This window comes from Heterodontus francisci, chromosome X (genome assembly GCF_036365525.1).
Source record: "Heterodontus francisci isolate sHetFra1 chromosome X, sHetFra1.hap1, whole genome shotgun sequence".
NCBI classification, from domain to species: domain Eukaryota; kingdom Metazoa; phylum Chordata; class Chondrichthyes; order Heterodontiformes; family Heterodontidae; genus Heterodontus; species Heterodontus francisci.
In genome coordinates this window covers 5,058,117-5,076,172 of record NC_090421.1, presented here as the reverse complement: position 1 = coordinate 5,076,172, position 18,056 = coordinate 5,058,117, and the positions used below count along the sequence as shown (strand labels likewise).

Here is an 18,056-nt window from a genome sequence, read left to right as displayed (position 1 = left end):
AGCAAACATTGACAGTTTTTAGAACAAGAAAACTCTGAACTCTGCATAGTAACAAGCAGCAATATCACTTCAGTTTTAAAAAAAACTGGCATTGTTATTTGCCATGAGTTTGGCTACGAAGCTTTTGTATTAAAGTAAGCAGTGCAATACGTTCAATAAATCAAACATTAATAAGTCAATTGTATTTGTGCCTTCTAGGTCCCATTCCAACATACAACTGCACAGAAGCGTCAAACTATAGATCAGCCCAAACAAAAACAAGAAATGCTGGATTCACTCAGCAGGTCTGGCAGCATCTGTGGAAAGAGAAGCAGAGTTAACGTTTCGGGTCAGTGACCCTTCTTCGTTCCGAAGAAGGGTCACTGACCCGAAACGTTAACTCTGCTTCTCTTTCCACAGATGCTGCCAGACCTGCTGAGTGAATCCAGCATTTCTTGTTTTTGTTTCAGATTTCCAGCATCCGCAGTATTTTGCTTTTATTTTATAGATCAGCTCAAATGGCTGCAAACAATAATAGAGCTTTCAATGAATCAAGACAATAAGGGATTGACACCAATGTCATGATCATACTGATATTTACATTACGTCTGTATACTAGGGTTGTTCATAGGACAGGTTGCCCAAACCTAAGTTTATGCCATTTCCCTAGTGCCTACTGCTGGTTTTGTGGGGTGGCCCTTGTACGCAAACCTATCCTTGTAACTAAGATTAATTGGATTCTTTACCTCTTTGCTATCAGGCAAATCAAACAGCATTGTATTCGAGGGATCTTATTGGAAAGGATGCTGAGGTATGCTGTTACTGGCTTAACAATTTATCTTTTTCTTTCTTTCAGAGGGCATTGAAAGTGTGGAAATTGTGCAAATATCAAATGTGGTGCCAGGTTCTGTGGCAGAGATGCAGCAAAATGCTGTGGATTTCACGGTGACCTGTCAGGGAAGGTATGGTGAATAAGAGTTTTGATTATGATTCTTATTTAATGTAAACTAATAGCTTTGAGAGGTCTTCTTCTTTTTAGGCAGTCCCTTGGGAATGAGCATGACTTACTTCCACTCCAGGGTTGTGGGTCCTAAGGTGACTGAATAGTCCAATTCTAGATCTGCACACTCTGCCACAGGTTGGGCAAGTGGTGTTTGGTGAGGCGAGTGAATGGGATGCTCGAATTTCCAAACGTTCCTTCCGCTGTTTGCACTTGGTCGCTGCCTGAGCATGTCGACCTTGTTTGAAATGGCTGGCACCTTCGCGGATGCTTCTTCTCCATTTTGGGCAGTCTCGGGCAAGAGATTCCCATGGATTGGTGGAGTTGTCACATTTTTTCAGGGAGGCTTTAAGGACATCCTTGTCGCGTTTCCTCTGCCCTCCTGGTAGCATCTCGCTGTGACGGAGCTCGGTGAGATGTAGCTCTACTTTCAAGAGCAGTGTAAACAGTTACAATGAAAGAAGGTGCTAAATGAACAGTTTAAGGCTAGCCTGGTAAATGGGGTCAGTGAACTTTAAAATGGAGTAAAGTGTGCTATATACTCCAGGTATGTATTTGTTGAATTAAAATATTTAAAAGGCGCAGTTGGCAAGAAAATTGGTCTTAACTATAATTCTACCACCAACAATCTGTCCAATTTGAAATGCCAGTAGTACGGTTCCTGTTATATTAGCAGAATTTCCATTTTTGCATTTGGGCACATTGATGGAACTCAACTGCATTCCTTCTAAACCTGCAGTCTGATCAATGACGTGTGTGGCTTTGATGGGGAAAACTCATCTTCTCGAACTCAATCTTTTTATACCTGTTTCATGTAGAGAAGGCTGGACCTTCTCAATCCAACTCTCAGCAGACCACTCGAGGTATTCTGACAGCTGCCTTTAAAATCTATTCTCATTGTCCCATTGTATTACAATGAAACAACAGGTGCACGATAAGAAGGTACAATTTTAAGTGCTGTAATTCCTCTTCCAGCTTTCCAAGTGAGATTTGCACTGTTGTCTTGGATGCAGACTGCATAAATCCTCAGCAAACTGACTGTAGTGAAGTGCTGCCTGCTGATGAATGTCAGCTTATCCTTCGCCAATTCTTCAACTCCTCTGGAACTTACTGCGTAAATGTCTCTTTGACAAACGCAGTCAGCTTGGCTGTTGCTAGTGCCCGTGTTGATGTGAACCCAAGTAAGTCTGTCCAAACTCTATAACAAAGTGAGTGAATATAATGCAACCCTTGGGCATGTTAATAGATGATGCTGTCTACCTTGAACATGATGAATAGAGCTGGGAGTGTATCTTTATTTGCTCCAGTCTATGGATGGTCAAAATAGCAAGATGAGAAGTTACTGGGTTTGTACTAGTAACATCATGGAGTGAAGATCAAGTGTAGTTATCAGATGAAGTGGGTCAGAGGCCAGGGCAATAAGTGAACCAGGGTGCACAGATGTGAATTGTACTGGGATTTCATTTCATTTTAAATCTCTGAAATTGAGAAATTAGTCACTACAGGTATACATGTTCCAATGATATGCTTTCACATGCTGTGTACTTTTCTTCCACTCCATCCAGAACAAATTTAAAATTTCATTAACTCTATCAACTGACATTTGAGATTTGTGCAACCTGTTACGATCCTGTTAGAGACCGTTAACTATTAAAAAGAGAAAGTCGAATTCCCATTTATTACTGAAAGAATTACACCAGAAGATTTCATGTTTTAAACAAAAAAAACTTTACTGTATAAGAGTTAAACAAAGCAAAACACTACTAACTTAACACTACAATTTGGAAACACATATTTTAAACTTAAAATCTTAACAGAACATGAAGACATATACTTCAAACTCTAAGATCATCAGAACATTTCTATTTGACTGTTACTTCCACCCCAAGAATTTCCCTATACTTTACAGGATCTTGGCAGTTTGTTCACTTCTCCTGAGACCAATCCAAAGTGTCCTACAGCTCTTAGGAATTCATTTTGATTTCCTTAATTCCTTAGCTATCTTCTGAGGTATCAGATCTTCCGAATCTGGACTTCACAGCTTGAGCACGGGCCTTACTCAAAACAGAAACACCCCTGGTTCCTGATGGCCTCTTTGTTTCTGAGTCCAACTGACTTCCAAAGGCCGACTGCTTGTCTGAGGCCAACAGCCTCCTAAAAGCCAACTTGCTTTTCCAAAAGCCAACTACTTGTCTAAAAGCCAACTGACTGACTGTGTCAGCAAGCACACAGATCAAAAAACTAACAGACACCCCCAGGATCACCTATCTCCATAGCAAAGTGGGATGTTCCAGATAGCAATTTAAACTAATTATTTCCAACTGCAAATCTTCTCTTTGATTCCTGATACTGAAATAATTGATATCGTTAACAAAGACAGAACAAACGCTCCTAGACTTTCTGGTTCCAACTGCCCGACTAAACGAAGCCACCTGCGGTTTTAAGGCTCTCACCTCTCTAACTCTGGGCTGAATTTTACGCCACCCCAGTGGGTCGGATGGTGGCGTGGGGGCGGTGTAAAACTGAGCAGGAGGCTCCTGGAAGCCTTTTTGCCCAACTTCCACCTCCGGCCAACTTTACGGCGGTCGAGTGGGGGCGGGGGAGGGGAATGGTCCACCCACCCAAGGTCAATCTGGGCCCTTAAGTGGCCACTAAACAGCCACTTAAGGGCCCTTGCCCACCTCCATGGGTATTTTACCCATGGCAAGCGGGCGTGCTGGGGACGTGAAAGGCCACCCAGCGATAGCTGCCGGTCTTTCCGTGCACCGGAGGGGGGGGGGGGGGGGTTGGGGTGCCATGGCAGTCAGGCACAGGGTGCCCGGTTGAGGGCTGTCCCTGCCTCCAAACCCACCCCTGGGATCCAAGACGCCCCCCCCCACCCCACCCCAAACAACTACCCTTGTCTCACCGCCACAACCTATCACCACCACCCCCCGCAGCGAGGCAAGCCCAACTTACCTGGTCTCTTGGCTTCATGGCATCGGCTGGGCTGCAGTCCCAGCAGTGGCCACCACCCCCGGTGGCGCTGCTGGGACTAAGAATTGCTGTCCCGCTGACTGGCCAGCAGCTCACTGAGACGGGACCTCCACCCTCAAGCGGGTGGAAATCCTGCCTTGGAACAATTAAAGCCCGGGGACCCATAAAATGTGGGTCAGATCCCCGGGCTAGGCGGAAGTGGGTTCGCCACCGACTTTTACGTTGGTGGCGAAGTCCCGTCTGCCTACGGTAAAATCCAACCCTCTGTCTCTGTAAGCACTTATGGAGAGATTTTTGAACTTTAAATCTTGGGTGATCTGCAACCTTTTGAAGTTCTTACAACTACACATCTAATTTCCCAAAAGTAAAAGTGACCTCTAAAATATTAATACAAATCATGAACCAGGTGATCGTAACAAACCAAATAACTTAAATTGTACTACCTCCTCACCGACCTTGCATCTGAATCATCTCACAAACAAATATCAGAATTCAGTCAGCAGTTTAAAGTAATACCAACTGTCTTGCATTTTAGATTTCCATTAAAAACTCCTATTTCCACATTTATGATGGAAACTGCCTAAGTAAACTTGTCACGCTGTAATTACACTCTCCTACCGGCGGTGCTGCTGCAACGCTTCTGGGGAAAAGGTGCAATTACAGCATTACAATTTTATTCATACAGTTTCCATCATAAATGTGGAAATAGGAGTTTATAACGGAAACAGTTGACTGGAAGTGCATACAGAGGTAAGAATTTTTTAATATATTGTATAGATATTTGCTTATCTACATACTGTCCCAGTTTTGTCCTCTTATTCCATCAAAGCACATGGTAAATAATGTTTAAACTTCAGGTTTGATTTCTGTGTAGCTTTTAGTTTCTACTGAATGTTTGACATTACTTGATTTTAATAGACGAGCAGAGTAGCTTTTAAAAACAGAGCAGCTAGTTTTAAATTCATTAGTAATGGCAGGGTCAAAGCTTGATCAAAGCAAACTGTTGTGGAACATGCTTGAACTAACTGTAGCCAAATGCATTATATTGTTGGTTTATTTCCCCTCACTGATCATCTTTCCAACCTTCCCATTGTTGCTGACAGATTGTCATCAATGTTCTGTGCATTAATAAACTAAATTGCTGTAATTTTGAGTGATTAAGGAGACTTTTCTCTCAGTTGCAGGTGGGACACCTAATACCACTGAAGCATTGGTACTTGTTGGGATGTTGCTCATTGCAAGTATCATTGGAGTTGTAGCCATTACCTACAGGTTAGTGTGTGCAACTATCAAAGAGAGGATCCAATTCAAGGGTGGCTTGCTCTTTGGAAGGTATTTCTCTTTTCCTATGGACTTCTGAACCCAGAAGCAGTAGTATTTAAAAGATCTCTAGATGTAGCTTACAGATGAGGGAACAAAAGATTGTCCAGAAATGAAATCAAATGAACCTATGGTCTAGAGCAAGTGTACAAGTCTCCAACAGTGGGGTAGTCTACTTTGAAATTTAGATCATGAAAACCAAATGAAGTGTAAAAACTCAAGGTTTAGCAACTTATAGTTTTTAAAAAAAATTAATAGTTAAATGTGGTCTAATTCAAACTACTTCATGTCAGGTGTCCTCAAAAAGGAAGCATGATTATGCTGCTTCATGGCTAAGATTCTCTTCTGGAGGGTGGCCATTGAGCGCAAACATGTACTGTCCACCGGTTTGCTCAAAGCCTTTCATGACTGGTGGGCATTGCAAGGAATTCACCGCATCATAGACCCTTCCAGCAAAATACAAGTGTATTTCAGTTTGGTAGGTCAACTAAACCAAGTTTTGGCACACCCCCAGGAGAAAGATTGGTGACCTCCGAGAAACCAGCATCACTCCTACTGGCCCATCAAAAGTCAGGATTCTGTTCTGGAGAATTAAGGGATCTTGCGTGCAATGCCAGAGAAAGTGTCGAAGTGATGGATATGGGAAGAAATATGAAGGACAAATCACCTGGTGCAAATTGCATACCTCTTAAGCAGCAAAGGTGGTCATGGTGGAGACCTTAAATCCAGAATCCTTTCAACTGGGTATACAATAATCTCGAAATTGCATATAAATCACTTCCCACTGTCATCATGAATAAAGGTATTAAAATGTAATCTTGGAAGCAGGCTACATGCCCAGTGCTCAATCTGAAGACTTGTCAATTGTGCTGTTTTAATTTAATTTCAAATAACCAAACTTTTGGGGCCTTGAAACCCAAAGGGCATAAGACTGTTAGTATGAAACATGGCTGGTTGACATTCAAATTCTGGTACATTTTAGATTTTTTGTGCAAAGGAGTGGGGATAAGAAAATCAAATTTTGAGTTTTTTTAAGACCATCTCTGGGGAATCACATTTTCTAGGATACACTTCATCTGGAGATGAAAATGAACAATTTAGTTTGAATATAAACGTGGCTGAATATTTCTAGTTTTGGACCAAATCATTTATACAAACCTATTAAGTATTCTTGATCTTGCTCACTGAAACTTCCTATTAGCTGAGGATGAAGTAGCATTTACATCCAGGGGCTGTTCAAATTGTCCTTTTCCCACATAACTGCAGATTAGAGGTGGTGACGAGATAGTTGCTTTCCTTTAAAACCACTTAACTGAGTTGTCTCTTACTCAACAGGAAGTACAAGGAATATGCTCCACTGCAGCAGGACCCTTCGAGGATTCATTCTGAGTGGATCCCAGACAGGGCTGCTGTGAACATTTTCCTGAGAAATATGTTCAGCCGTCAACGGAGTAAAGTCAGTGAGAACAGCCCTCTGTTGCATGGGTGTGTCGTCTGAGACATTTCATATGCATTATGAAAGTGGATTCATGTTACTAATAAAATGTAACCAACCCTAATTGCATGTGTGGACCTTTTTTTAAATAGAGGAGGGAAAGGGAGGGAGAAGGCAGAGAACGTTAGTTTTCGCAGTGTTAGGAGTCGACTATCAAACTATCAAGTAAATAAGCTACAAGGCTGCCTGGCACCTTGACATTGCTTCCCATTGCTTGAACCTTGCTAGGGTCAGGTAACCATGTGCCTGCTGTAGCTCAGTGGGTAGCACTCTCACCTCTGAGTCAGAAGACTGCAGGTTCAAGCTCCACTCTAGAGAATTAAGCACAAAAATCTGGGCTGACACTCAATGTTCCCTAAAAGGTGCATGGCTGTGCAGTAATTGGGAATGAGCTATGCAGGGAACAAACAAGTCGCACACAAGCAACATTTCCTTTTAAGATGCACGCATCAATCTTAAAGGGACCACAAAGTGTAACAAGCCAGCTGCATACAGCAAACAGATGCTAGACAGTGCTGACAGTCTTATGCAGTACTGAGAAAGTGATGCACTATTGGAGGTGCCATGTTTCGGATGAGACATTAGACCAAGACCCCCTCTGCTTTCTCAGGTGGGCATAAAAGATCCTGTGGCACTATTTTGAAAAAGAGCAGGGGAGTTCTTCCTGGTGTCTTGGCCAATATTTATCCCTCAATCAACATCACTAAAACTGATTAACTGGTCATTATCACATTGCTGTTTGTGGGAGCTTGCTGTGCACAAATTGGCTGCTGTGTTTCCTACATTACAACAGTGACTACACTTCAAAAGTACTTCAAAAGTACTTCATTGGCTGTAAAGCACTTTATATAAATGCAAGTCATTTTTTTATAGTTTTACCATCCAAATGAGATGTGGATAGAGAAAGAAATTGGAAGTTACAACAGGCAAGCTGAATTAAGCACTTCTAGGAACGGAACACAAAATCTAGGCTGACACTTCAGTGCAACATTGTCAGAGGTGCTGTCTTTCAGATGAGATGTCAACCTAAGGCTCTATTTACCTTTTCAGGTTAATGTAAAAGATCTCATGGTACTATTTGAACAGTGACCAACATTTATCCCCTGAGCCAACATCAATGGCAAATAGATTAACTGGTCTCATTGATGTTTTTGCGCGAGCTTGCTGTGCACAAATTGGTTGCTGCAGTTACCTACAAAACAGAAAACACTTCAATAGTTGGTTGTGAAGTATATTGGGATGTCCTGAGGATGTGAAAGGTGCTATATAAATGCAAGTCATTTCTTTCTTATGATATCAGTGTGAGAAGTTTATGGCATCCTCACTGTAATCTTATATGCATTGGAAAGCTGCAAATGATCTTCCGCATTTGAAGGGTCAATAAACAAATAGTTGCTGAGCACATTGTCAGCCCCGCAAATAATAAACAAATTGGCATAGTCTGAAGAAGGTATTAAATACAGACGTCATTGGTAATTATTAATTGACCAATCAACATGGAATGCAAAACCATGGGTTCTCCTGTGCGACTCTCAACAGAACATCCCAATTGGCTTATCTGAGAAGGCACAATATGCCCTCTCTACAGTGCAACAGTGACTACTTTACAAGAGTACTTCATTGGCTATAAAGCATTTTGGGATGTCCTGAAGTCATGAAAGGCGCTATATAAATGCAATCTTTTCTTTTCTCCCCTCTCTTTCTTTGGATTAGGATCCCTACTTCCTGCTCCCTTCGGTCACAAAATGTGTGAAACAGGGTCAGATGCATGACTTGCTTGTTAAGGGAAGAGAGACAATGACTGTATGTTAGATTTTTTTACTGGTATGTGACAACTATACCAAATGAAGATTAAGAGTGCATGGAAGTTACAGTAGGAAATCAGTGGAATGCTGGGGAAATTCTACACCTCACCACTCTGTGTACATGATTATAAAATTGAGATCATCTGATGTATACAGATAATTGGCAACCACAGGTATACATGTTCCAACCATATGCTTTCAAACACTGTTATGCATGTTGTGTACTTTTCTTGTACCCCATCCAACACAACAAATTTAAAATTCCAGTAACTCTATTAACTGGGGGGGGGGTTGAGATTTGTGCATCCAAATAACTAAAGACAGTGAGTTTGTATTACCCCCTCACTGACTCTGCATCTGAATCATCTCACAAACATAAATATCAAATACAGTATTATGCATGGAGGATCTGTTTGAGATTGTTTTCTCTAACGTGGTCAAGGATTGTTTAACTTGAGCACAATAATTCAAACCCTTGTCTGCCTCAACACTTTGATTATCTGATCCCTTAATAACTTGCACTCAGAGCTCCCCAAATGGTAAGCAAATGTAACAGTCACTCTGGTACTGAGACCACTCCTTCTCACTATCTAATAGCACTGGGTTATGACAGGATTGGGCTTGGCTGTAATATATTCTTGCTGATCCAATCACTTGTTGTCACTCAAGCCTGGATTTTCTGATCTGTGTTAAAGTAATGGCGATGGGAAAATCTAGGCTTCATTGCCAGTTCCTCACATTAAAATTTATTTTACTCATTCACAGGATGTGGGCTTCGCTAGCAAGGCCAGCATTATTGCCATCCCTAATTGCTCTTGATATTGTGGTGGTGAGCTGCCTTCTTGAATCACTGAAAGCATAGCGGTTTGATACAACTTTCTAGGCCATTTCAGAGGGCAGTTAAGAGTCAACCACAGTTTCTGTGGTTCTGGAGTCACATGTACACAAGAACACAAGAAATAGGAGCAGAAGTAGACCATATGGCCCATCGAGCCTGCTCCGAAATTCAATACGATCATGGCTGATCTTGGGCTTCAATTCCACTTTCCTGCCTGCTCCCCTTGTCCCTTGGTTCCCTGCGAGACCAAAAATCTATTTATCCCAGCCTTAAATGTATTAAATGATGGGGCATCCACAACCCTCTGGGGTAGAGAATTCCAAAGATTCACAACCCTTTGAGTGATTAATTTCTCATCTCAGTCCTGAATGATTGGCCCCTTATCCTGAGACTGTGTCCCTGTGTTCTAGATTCCCCGACCAGTGGAAACAATCTCTCAGCTTCTACCCGATCAAGCCCTTTCAGAATCTTGTATGCTTCAATTAGATCACCTCTCATTCTTCTAAACTCCAGAGAATACAGGCCCAATTTACTCAGCCTTTCATCATAGGACAACCCCCTCATCCCAGGGATAAATTTAGTAAATCTTCGCTGCACCACCTCCAGTGCAAGTATATCCTTTCTTAAATGTGGAGACCAAAACCGCACACAGTATTCCAGGCACGGTCTCACCAAAGCCCTGTACAGTTTTAGTAAGACTTCTTTATTCCTGTACTCCCATCCCCTTGCAATAAAGGCCAACATGCCATTTGCCTTCCTAATAGTCTGATGCCTCTGCATATTCCTTGTACGAGTACCCCCAAGTCTCTCTGAACATCAACACTTACCAGTTTCACACCTTTAAAAAAATATTCTGCTTTTCTATTTTTACGACCAAAGAGAACAACTTCACACTTCCCTACATTATACTCCATTTGCCATCTTGTTGCCCACACACTTAACCTGTCTATATCTCTTTGCAGCCTCTCTATGTCTTCCCCACAGCTTACCTTTCCACTGAGCTTTGTATCATCAGCAAACATGTCTCTTCAGCCAAGTTATTAATAAAGAGTGTAAATAGCTGAGGCCCCAGCACTGATCCTTGCGGCACCCCACTATTCACTGCCTGCCAACTTGAAAATGCCCCATTTATGCCCAATCTCTGCTTCTTGTCTGTTAACCAATCTTTTATCCACACTAATATGTTACCCCCAACACCATGAGCCCTTATCTTGCCTATTAATCTTTTATGTGGCACCTTATCGAATGCCTTTTGAAAATCCAGGTATACTACATCTACTGGTTCCCCTTTATCTACCCTACTAGTTACATCCTCAAAAAACTCTAATAAATTTGTCAAACAGGATTTCCCTTTAGTAAAACCATGCTGACTTGTTTGAATCATACTATGCTTTTCCAAGTGCAATGTTAAGACTTCTTTAATAATAGTTTCCAGCACCTTCCCAATGACTGACGTTCGGCTAACTGACTTGTAGTTCCCTGTTTTCTCTCTACCTCCTTTCTTGAAAAGCGGTGTAACATTTGCCAATTTCCAATCTGACGGGACCATTTCTGAATCTAAGGAATTCTGGAAAATCATAGCCAGCTACATATCCACTATCTCTTCAGCTATCTCTTTTAGAACCCTAGGATGTAGGCCATCTGGTCCCAGGGACTTGTCAGATTTTAGTCCCTCAAGTTTCTCCAATACTTTTTCTTGGCTGATATCAATATCCTTAATTTCCTCACTCTTTTTAGCCCCTAGGTTACTGCCTATTTCTGGTATGGAACTAGTGTCTTCTACTGTGAAGACAGACGCAAATATTTGTTCAATGCTTCTGCCATTTCCTCATTCCCCATGATAATTTCTTCTGTCTCTGCCTCTAAGGGACCAACGTCTACTTTAGCTACTCTCTTCCTCTTTATGTACTTCTAAAAGCTCTTACAATCTGTTTTTATATTGTTGGCTAGTTTACTCTCATTCTAGTTTTTCCCTTTTTATCAACTTTTTGGTGGCCCTTTGCTGGTTTCTAAAACACTCCCAATCCTCAGACTTGCTATCATTTTTTGCAACATTGTAAGCCTCTTCTTTTAGTCTAATACTCTCCTTAACTAGCCAGACCAGGTAAAGAAGGCAGATTTCCTTCCCCAAAGGTCATTAATGAACCAGATGGGTTTTTACAACAATCCAGTAGTTTCATGGTCACCATTATTGATAGTAGCTTTTTAATTCTAGATTTATTTAATTAACTGAATTCAAATTCCCCAGCTGCTGTGGTGGCATTTGAACTAACATCTCCAGATCATTAATTCAGACTTCTGGATTACTAGTTCCAGTAACATAACCACTATGTTACCATACCGTATGGTCAGTTCGGTGATGGGGTACAGGGCTGGGGTGCCTGTGAACCCAGAAAAACTTCCTACCTTTAGGGGAGGAAGGTAGAAAATTGTTTTAAAAAAACACTCGCACTCCATGTAGCTGCAAACTCACCCCTCACAGTTTCTGTGCAATCTTCATCCTGTGGTGCAATACACTTGGGCCTTTCATGGGTTATGCCAACTCTATACACCAATGATTCTTTTCCCTAGAAATGACAGATTCTAGTCATAAATTAAATAACCTGCTGTTCAAGAATCCCTCCCCATTATAACAGGAGGCAAGTACCAATGTCAGAGGCAAGTATGACAAATAATTGTATTTTATGAAGTACAATTGTCTCTGTTTTTACTTTATTGGCTTTTACACATAATCATTTATCTCCTTTCTTCTCCTACCTTGTGATTTATTTTTGTTTCCCAAAGTAACAATCTTATATATCTATTTCTCGATTACATATAATTTAAATATTTTGTCCCATACAAGCAACTTCAGCCTGTAAATTGTGAAAGTTGCAATAATGTTCACGTGAATAGTTTTTTTTAAAGAATCAGATTTTGTATTACAGCACTACTTTTGAAATGTGTCACTGCACAAATGTGCTATGATATGGAACCACGGGATTTGGCTTACATCTAATTACTTCCTTTCATTGCGCCATTAAGATAAAGTGCTAAATGGATGCCTGTTGCTTTTTCACTGGCAACCAGGGAAAATTAGATGCCAAGTTACCCAGGGACATCCTCATGCCCCCCCCTAAGGACAACACAAGTAGAATCCTGTGAGCAGGTAACCAGGCAATATGCTCTGGGATTGGTATAAAATGAGGAAATGAAGTTGGAGTTTAATTTTTAAGAAATTAGAGAAAAAAATACAAATTTGATCATCATTTGTTGTTCTTTATTTAAGAATTGACCTTTTCCGTGACAGACTAGAAGTGTCAGATTTAGTTTTATGAGAGAACAGAATAGATTTTCCAATTAATTGCCTGAACACATGTTTATCAGGGCTGAAATAGGACTTTTCATCCCTTATGTTTAAAGTTAGTTTGAGAAGGTGGGAGTACGTTTCAATCTTAAGGAGAAACAGTGCAACAGACATAGCCCATGTGGTGTTGCACATAAATGTCTGTATTATATTGGCTCAGTTGGTAGGCCTTTACCTCTAAGTCAGAATGTTTGTGGATTCCAGCCTCATTCCAGGATCTGAGCACATAATCTAAACTGACAGTTCTGTGGAGTACTAAAAATGGTGTTTCTTTAAGAAGTGCTATCAGACAACACATTAAATGAAGGCCCTGTCTGCTTGGTCTAATGGATATAAAAGATCCCATGGCACTATTCAAAAGGTTGCAAGTACGATCAGTGTCCTGGCCAATTGCACCTTTTCATGTAAGGGCAGGAGATTCAACATCTGCCCTTTCACCTCCTCTCTTCTCACTATGGCGAAGGCCCCAAACACTCCTTCCAGTTGAAACAGTGATTTACTTGTACTTCTTTTAATTTAGTATACTATAATCTCTGTGCACGATGTGGTCTCCTCTACACTGGGGAGACCAAATGCAGATTGTGGGATCGCTTTGTGAAACACCTCCGTTCAGTCCGCAACTGTGACCCCGAGCTTCCAGTCACCTTCCAATTCTCCATCTTGCTCCCGCTCTGATCTCTCTGTCCTTGGCCTGCTGCAGTGTTCCAATGAAGCTCAACGCAAGCTTGAGGAACATTACCTCATCTTTTGACTGGGCACTTTGCAGTCTTCTGGACTCAACATTGAGTTCAACAATTTTAGATCATAATCTCTGGCCCCATTTTGTCTCGTTTTTCTTTGCTGGTTTTTTTTCCTCTTGTTTCTCTTACTTCCTATTTTTTGCATTCAGACTATTCAGGATCCTGCCACTCACACCTCCTCTAGACACAGCTTTTGTTTCTTTACTAGTCCCATTACCACTCCCTTTGGCCTTGCACCATGAACCATTTTGTCATTTCATCTCTCCTGCCCTCCACCCTATCAAAGACCTTCCCTATTGTTGTTCTTCCCTCCCTCCCCCCTTTCACTTGCTCAAAACCTATTACATTTCTAACTTTTCCCAGTTCTGATGAAAGGTCACAGACGTTCTCTCTCCACAGATGCTACTTGACCTGCTGAGTATTTCCAGCATTTTCTGTTCAAAAGTAGTTGCTTGTGAAGTGCTTTGGAATGGGTCAGGGATGTGACATGGTGAAATATAACTGTAAATTCTTTCTTTATATCTTTTTCATATGAAATGTTAGAAAGGTCAATGTAATGTAAATTTAAAATGGACTTTTTCTTTGAGTTAGGGAACAGTGCCTAAAGAGAGAGGGGTAAAAAAAACCTAAATAACAAAAGTCAAAAAGCCGATGTCCCATTTAAGCTGCGTGGGCAGGTCATTTAACTAATCCAAACTTCTTGGCAACTTATTTGAAAACTGAGGGAACTTTCAGCAGAGGAGAGTGTCAGACAACACTGGGACCAGCAACAGAACTGTTTTAAAATCTCAGGCATTCTGCACATTACAAACTTCTCCAAAACATTAATAATGATAATGTTTCACATTCACAGTCATGCTTGATATTTCCAACTCACTCTCCAGGTTTATCTGCAATGAAGAGTCAAGGAGATCAGTTGGATCAGGAAATGAATTAGTTGACACAGAGACAGCTCAAATGTAAACACATGATCACAGTCCTGCTTACTAAGCAAGTCGGTACCAAATTTTCAAGTCAAATCCTAAACGTAAATTTTTATTTGGGTCATTTAATGTCATTGCATCACAAATTAGATTAGCAAAATGAACCATCAAAAATCCAACCATGGCTTTTATCTGATTCTTACACATAGAGTCTCTTAATGGAATAATAGAAGCCCCTATTTTATTTATTTATTTAGACATACAGCACTGAAACAGGCCCTTCGGCCCACCGAGTCTGTGCTGACCATCAACCACCCATTTATACGAATCCTACAGTAATCCCATATTCCTACCACATCCCCACAATTCCCCTACCACCTACCTATACTAGGGGCAATTTATAATGGCCAATTTACCTATCAACCTGCAAGTCTTTGGCTGTGGGAGGAAACCGGAGCACCCGGCGAAAACCCACGCAGTCACAGGGAGAACCTGCAAACTCCGCACACCCAGAATCGAACCCGGGTCGCTGGAGCTGTGAGGCTGTGGTGCTAACCACTGCGCCGCCCCAATCAGCCCAATTAGCAATGTCCTGATGGGGAGCCCCACATCAGCCTAGTTTCAATCAAATTCAATTCTCTTCTCTATCCCGCCACTGTACAGTACAGGTACAATGAGCAGGCCTGATCATTTTTGCATTTAGCTTACCCCAACAATTGCATATAGAATGCTTACATTCTGGGCCAGAAAGGTTACTGGGGTCAGCAAATCAAGTTCTGGGAGATCATTTGATGCAGCTCTCTTTTCATGGTTCATCCTGCAGTTTAAAAAATTTTTTTTTACATTTCACAGAGGAACTTTGAATTCTCCTGAGATTCTTACATCCCAAAATCAAGACCCTGCAAGACAACGCACTAAAACATCCCAAGGTGCTTCACAGAAGCAGAATCAGACACAAATTGACACCGAGCCAAAGAAGGAGACATTAGAACAGGTGACTAAATGATTGGTCAAAGGGGTAGATTTTAAAGAGTGTCTTAAAAAAGGAGAGAGGTGGTGAGATTAAACGGAGAATTCCAGAGCTTAGGGTCTAGGCAGCTGAAGGCATGGTCGCCAATGGTAGGAAGAAGGAAGTAGGGTATGCACAAGAGCCCAGAATTGGAGGAACACAGAGATCTCAGAGGGTTGTAGGGCTGGAGGAGGTTACAGAGATAGGGAGAGGCAAGACCATAGAGGGATTTGAACACAAGGATGAGAATCTTAAAATTAAGACAAAAAATTCTGAAGCTCTGCATTACAGCCCCATTTTGCTAAGACATAATCAACTACATTGTCATTATACACTTCAGTGAGGCCACCAGGAAGAACATAAAATACAGCAAAGACTATACACGTGAGATTTGAGTCTATTACACTTTGTTACCGGTGCAAAATAATCACATAAAAAAAGCCAGTCTGTTCTTACCAACTCTCGGGGAAAAGCCAGGGATTTCCAGCATTTGGTCAACCTACAGTTACGTAACAAACTCTGACCTCAGAATGTACCTAAGAAGTATTAATGTCCCCATTTACAGCAATATGATTCTGCTCCCTTAAAGAGAAACAACTGCAATTTAGGAGCAGAATAATTACATGATATAATACTGCCCTTCTCAAACAGTGTATTGTATTTCTTATCATGAGCAACATCACAGCACTGTGAGAAACAGGAATGTTAATGTACTCCAAATTTAAGGCAGCCAATTACATCTATACTAGCACTGTATGTTGCAAGAAGCCTAGGACCTGTGAATGTACAAACATGGGGAAAAATAAAACATTTAGTATTGAGTTTACATTCTCCAAACAGCCCATTCAAAATGTAACTGTCTCGCCCAAAGCTGGATGGATAACACTAATCATGGCCACCCCCAGAAAATTACAATATAAAAAACAAATAAGCAACCACTAAAGGGTATTCTTCAAATAAATAAAAACTTGTATTTCTATAGTGCCTTTCACAACCTCAGAATGTGCTTTACAGCCAATGAAATGCTTTTTAAGTGTTGTAATGTAGGAAACTTGGCAGCCAATTTGCAGATTGTCTTTTAGGTGTTGGTTGAGGGATAAATATTGGCCAAAACACCACAGATAACTCCCCTGCTCAGGATTTTTTATGTCCACCTGAGAGGGATGGCGGGGCCTCCATTTAACATCTCATCTGAAAGAAAGCACCTTTGACAGTGTAGCACTCCCTCAGTGTCAGCCCGGATTTTGTGCTCATGTCTCTCGAGTGGGGCTTGAACCCACAACCTCAGAAGTGAGAGTGCCACCAACTGAGGCAAAACCAACACCTGATGCTTTGGACCTTTATTTAAGAAGGATCGGTAACCAGAGGACACAGATTTTAGGGGATTAGCAAAAGAACCAGAGGCGACATAAGGAAACATTTTTCATCTAGGATGCACTGCCTGAAAGGGCGGTTGAAGCAGATTCAACAGTAACTTTGAAAAGGGAGCTGGATATATCATACAATCATAGAATAGATTCATTGAATGGTTACAGCACAGAAGGAGACCATTCGGCCCTTCATGTCCATGCAAGCTCTCTGCAAGAGCAACTCAGCTAGTCCCACTCCCCTGCCTTTTCCCTGTAGCCCTACTAGTTTTTTTCTCTTCAGATAATTATCCAATTCCCTTTTGAAAGTCATGATTGAATCTGCCTCCACAATACTCTCAGGCAGCACATTCCAAATCTTAACCACTTGTTGCGGAAAAAGGTTTTTCCTCATGTCACCTTTGGTTCTTTTGCTATTCACCTTATATCAGTGTCCTCCAGTTCTCAACCTTTCCGCCAACGGGAACAGTTTCCCTCTATCTACACCCCTCATGATTTTGAACACCTCTATTAAATCTCCTCTCAACCTTCTCTTCTCTCAGGAGAACAGCCTCAGCTTCTCCAATCTATCCGTGTAACTGAAGTCTGTCATCCCGGAACCATTCTCGTAAATCATTTCTGCACCCTCTCCAACGCCTTCAGTGTGGTGCCCAGAACTGAAGACAATACTCTAGTTGAGGCTAAACCAGAGTTTTATAAAGATTCACTATAACCTCATTGCTTTTGTACTCTATGCCTCTATTTATAAAGCCCAGGATCCTATAGGCATTTTAAACCACTTTCTCAACCTGCCCCACCACCTTCAATTATTTGTGCACAGAGACCCCCTGGTCCCTCTGCTTCTGCTTCTGCTCCTGCACCCCCTTGAGAATTGTGCCCTTTATTTTATATTGCCACTCCCCGTTCTTCCTACATCTACTGGAATGGGAAAGAATCTGCAGGACTAAGGAGAAGAGAGCAGGGAAGTAGGATGAGTTGGATAGCTTTCAAAAGAGCCGCCACAGGCATGATGGGCCAAATGGCCTCCTTCTGTGCTATAAAGATTCTATGAAGTAATGTCATATTTAATTCTTCTAAATAATAAAAACAGATACACAACAATACGATGACAGTTTAAAGAGACTAATTAAAAGCTTCCTAAATGAATCTGAAATCATTCTGAGGAAGAAAACATACATCAGTAACTTCCCGCCTGAAGGAAGAGGCTGCCTCCGTTATGACCCGGAAATGATACGTCTTAACTGTACTTCTTGGGGTT

General features: G+C 41.4%; 2 protein-coding genes across 14 annotated transcripts in view; one reads left to right on the top strand and one right to left on the bottom strand.

The window, feature by feature from the left end:
• Nucleotides 1-6,793, top strand: part of pmela (premelanosome protein a) — a 37,227-nt gene extending 30,434 nt beyond the window's left edge. The window contains exons 9-12 of the mRNA XM_068025018.1: nucleotides 836-941; nucleotides 1,955-2,160; nucleotides 5,134-5,227; nucleotides 6,611-6,793. Of these exons, the coding sequence (XP_067881119.1) occupies nucleotides 836-941; nucleotides 1,955-2,160; nucleotides 5,134-5,227; nucleotides 6,611-6,773 (569 nt within the window). The 3' untranslated portion in view covers nucleotides 6,774-6,793. The remainder of the gene's footprint in view (nucleotides 1-835; nucleotides 942-1,954; nucleotides 2,161-5,133; nucleotides 5,228-6,610) is intronic.
• The window catches only part of cdk2 (cyclin dependent kinase 2), an 87,718-nt gene extending 69,703 nt beyond the window's left edge, over nucleotides 1-18,015 (bottom strand). For 8 of the 13 annotated variants that reach the window (XM_068025026.1, XM_068025028.1, XM_068025019.1 and 5 more), the window contains exons 1-2: nucleotides 17,975-18,015; nucleotides 11,887-11,980 (exon numbers count right to left, since the gene is read on the bottom strand). The gene's annotated coding sequence lies outside the window, so the exon portion shown is untranslated. Of the gene's footprint in view, nucleotides 1-11,886; nucleotides 11,981-15,157; nucleotides 15,240-15,887; nucleotides 15,905-17,974 lie in introns of those variants that run through there. The other 5 variants (XM_068025023.1, XM_068025021.1, XM_068025027.1 and 2 more) reach the window with 5 other exon arrangements.
• Nucleotides 18,016-18,056: the final 41 nt, after the last annotated feature.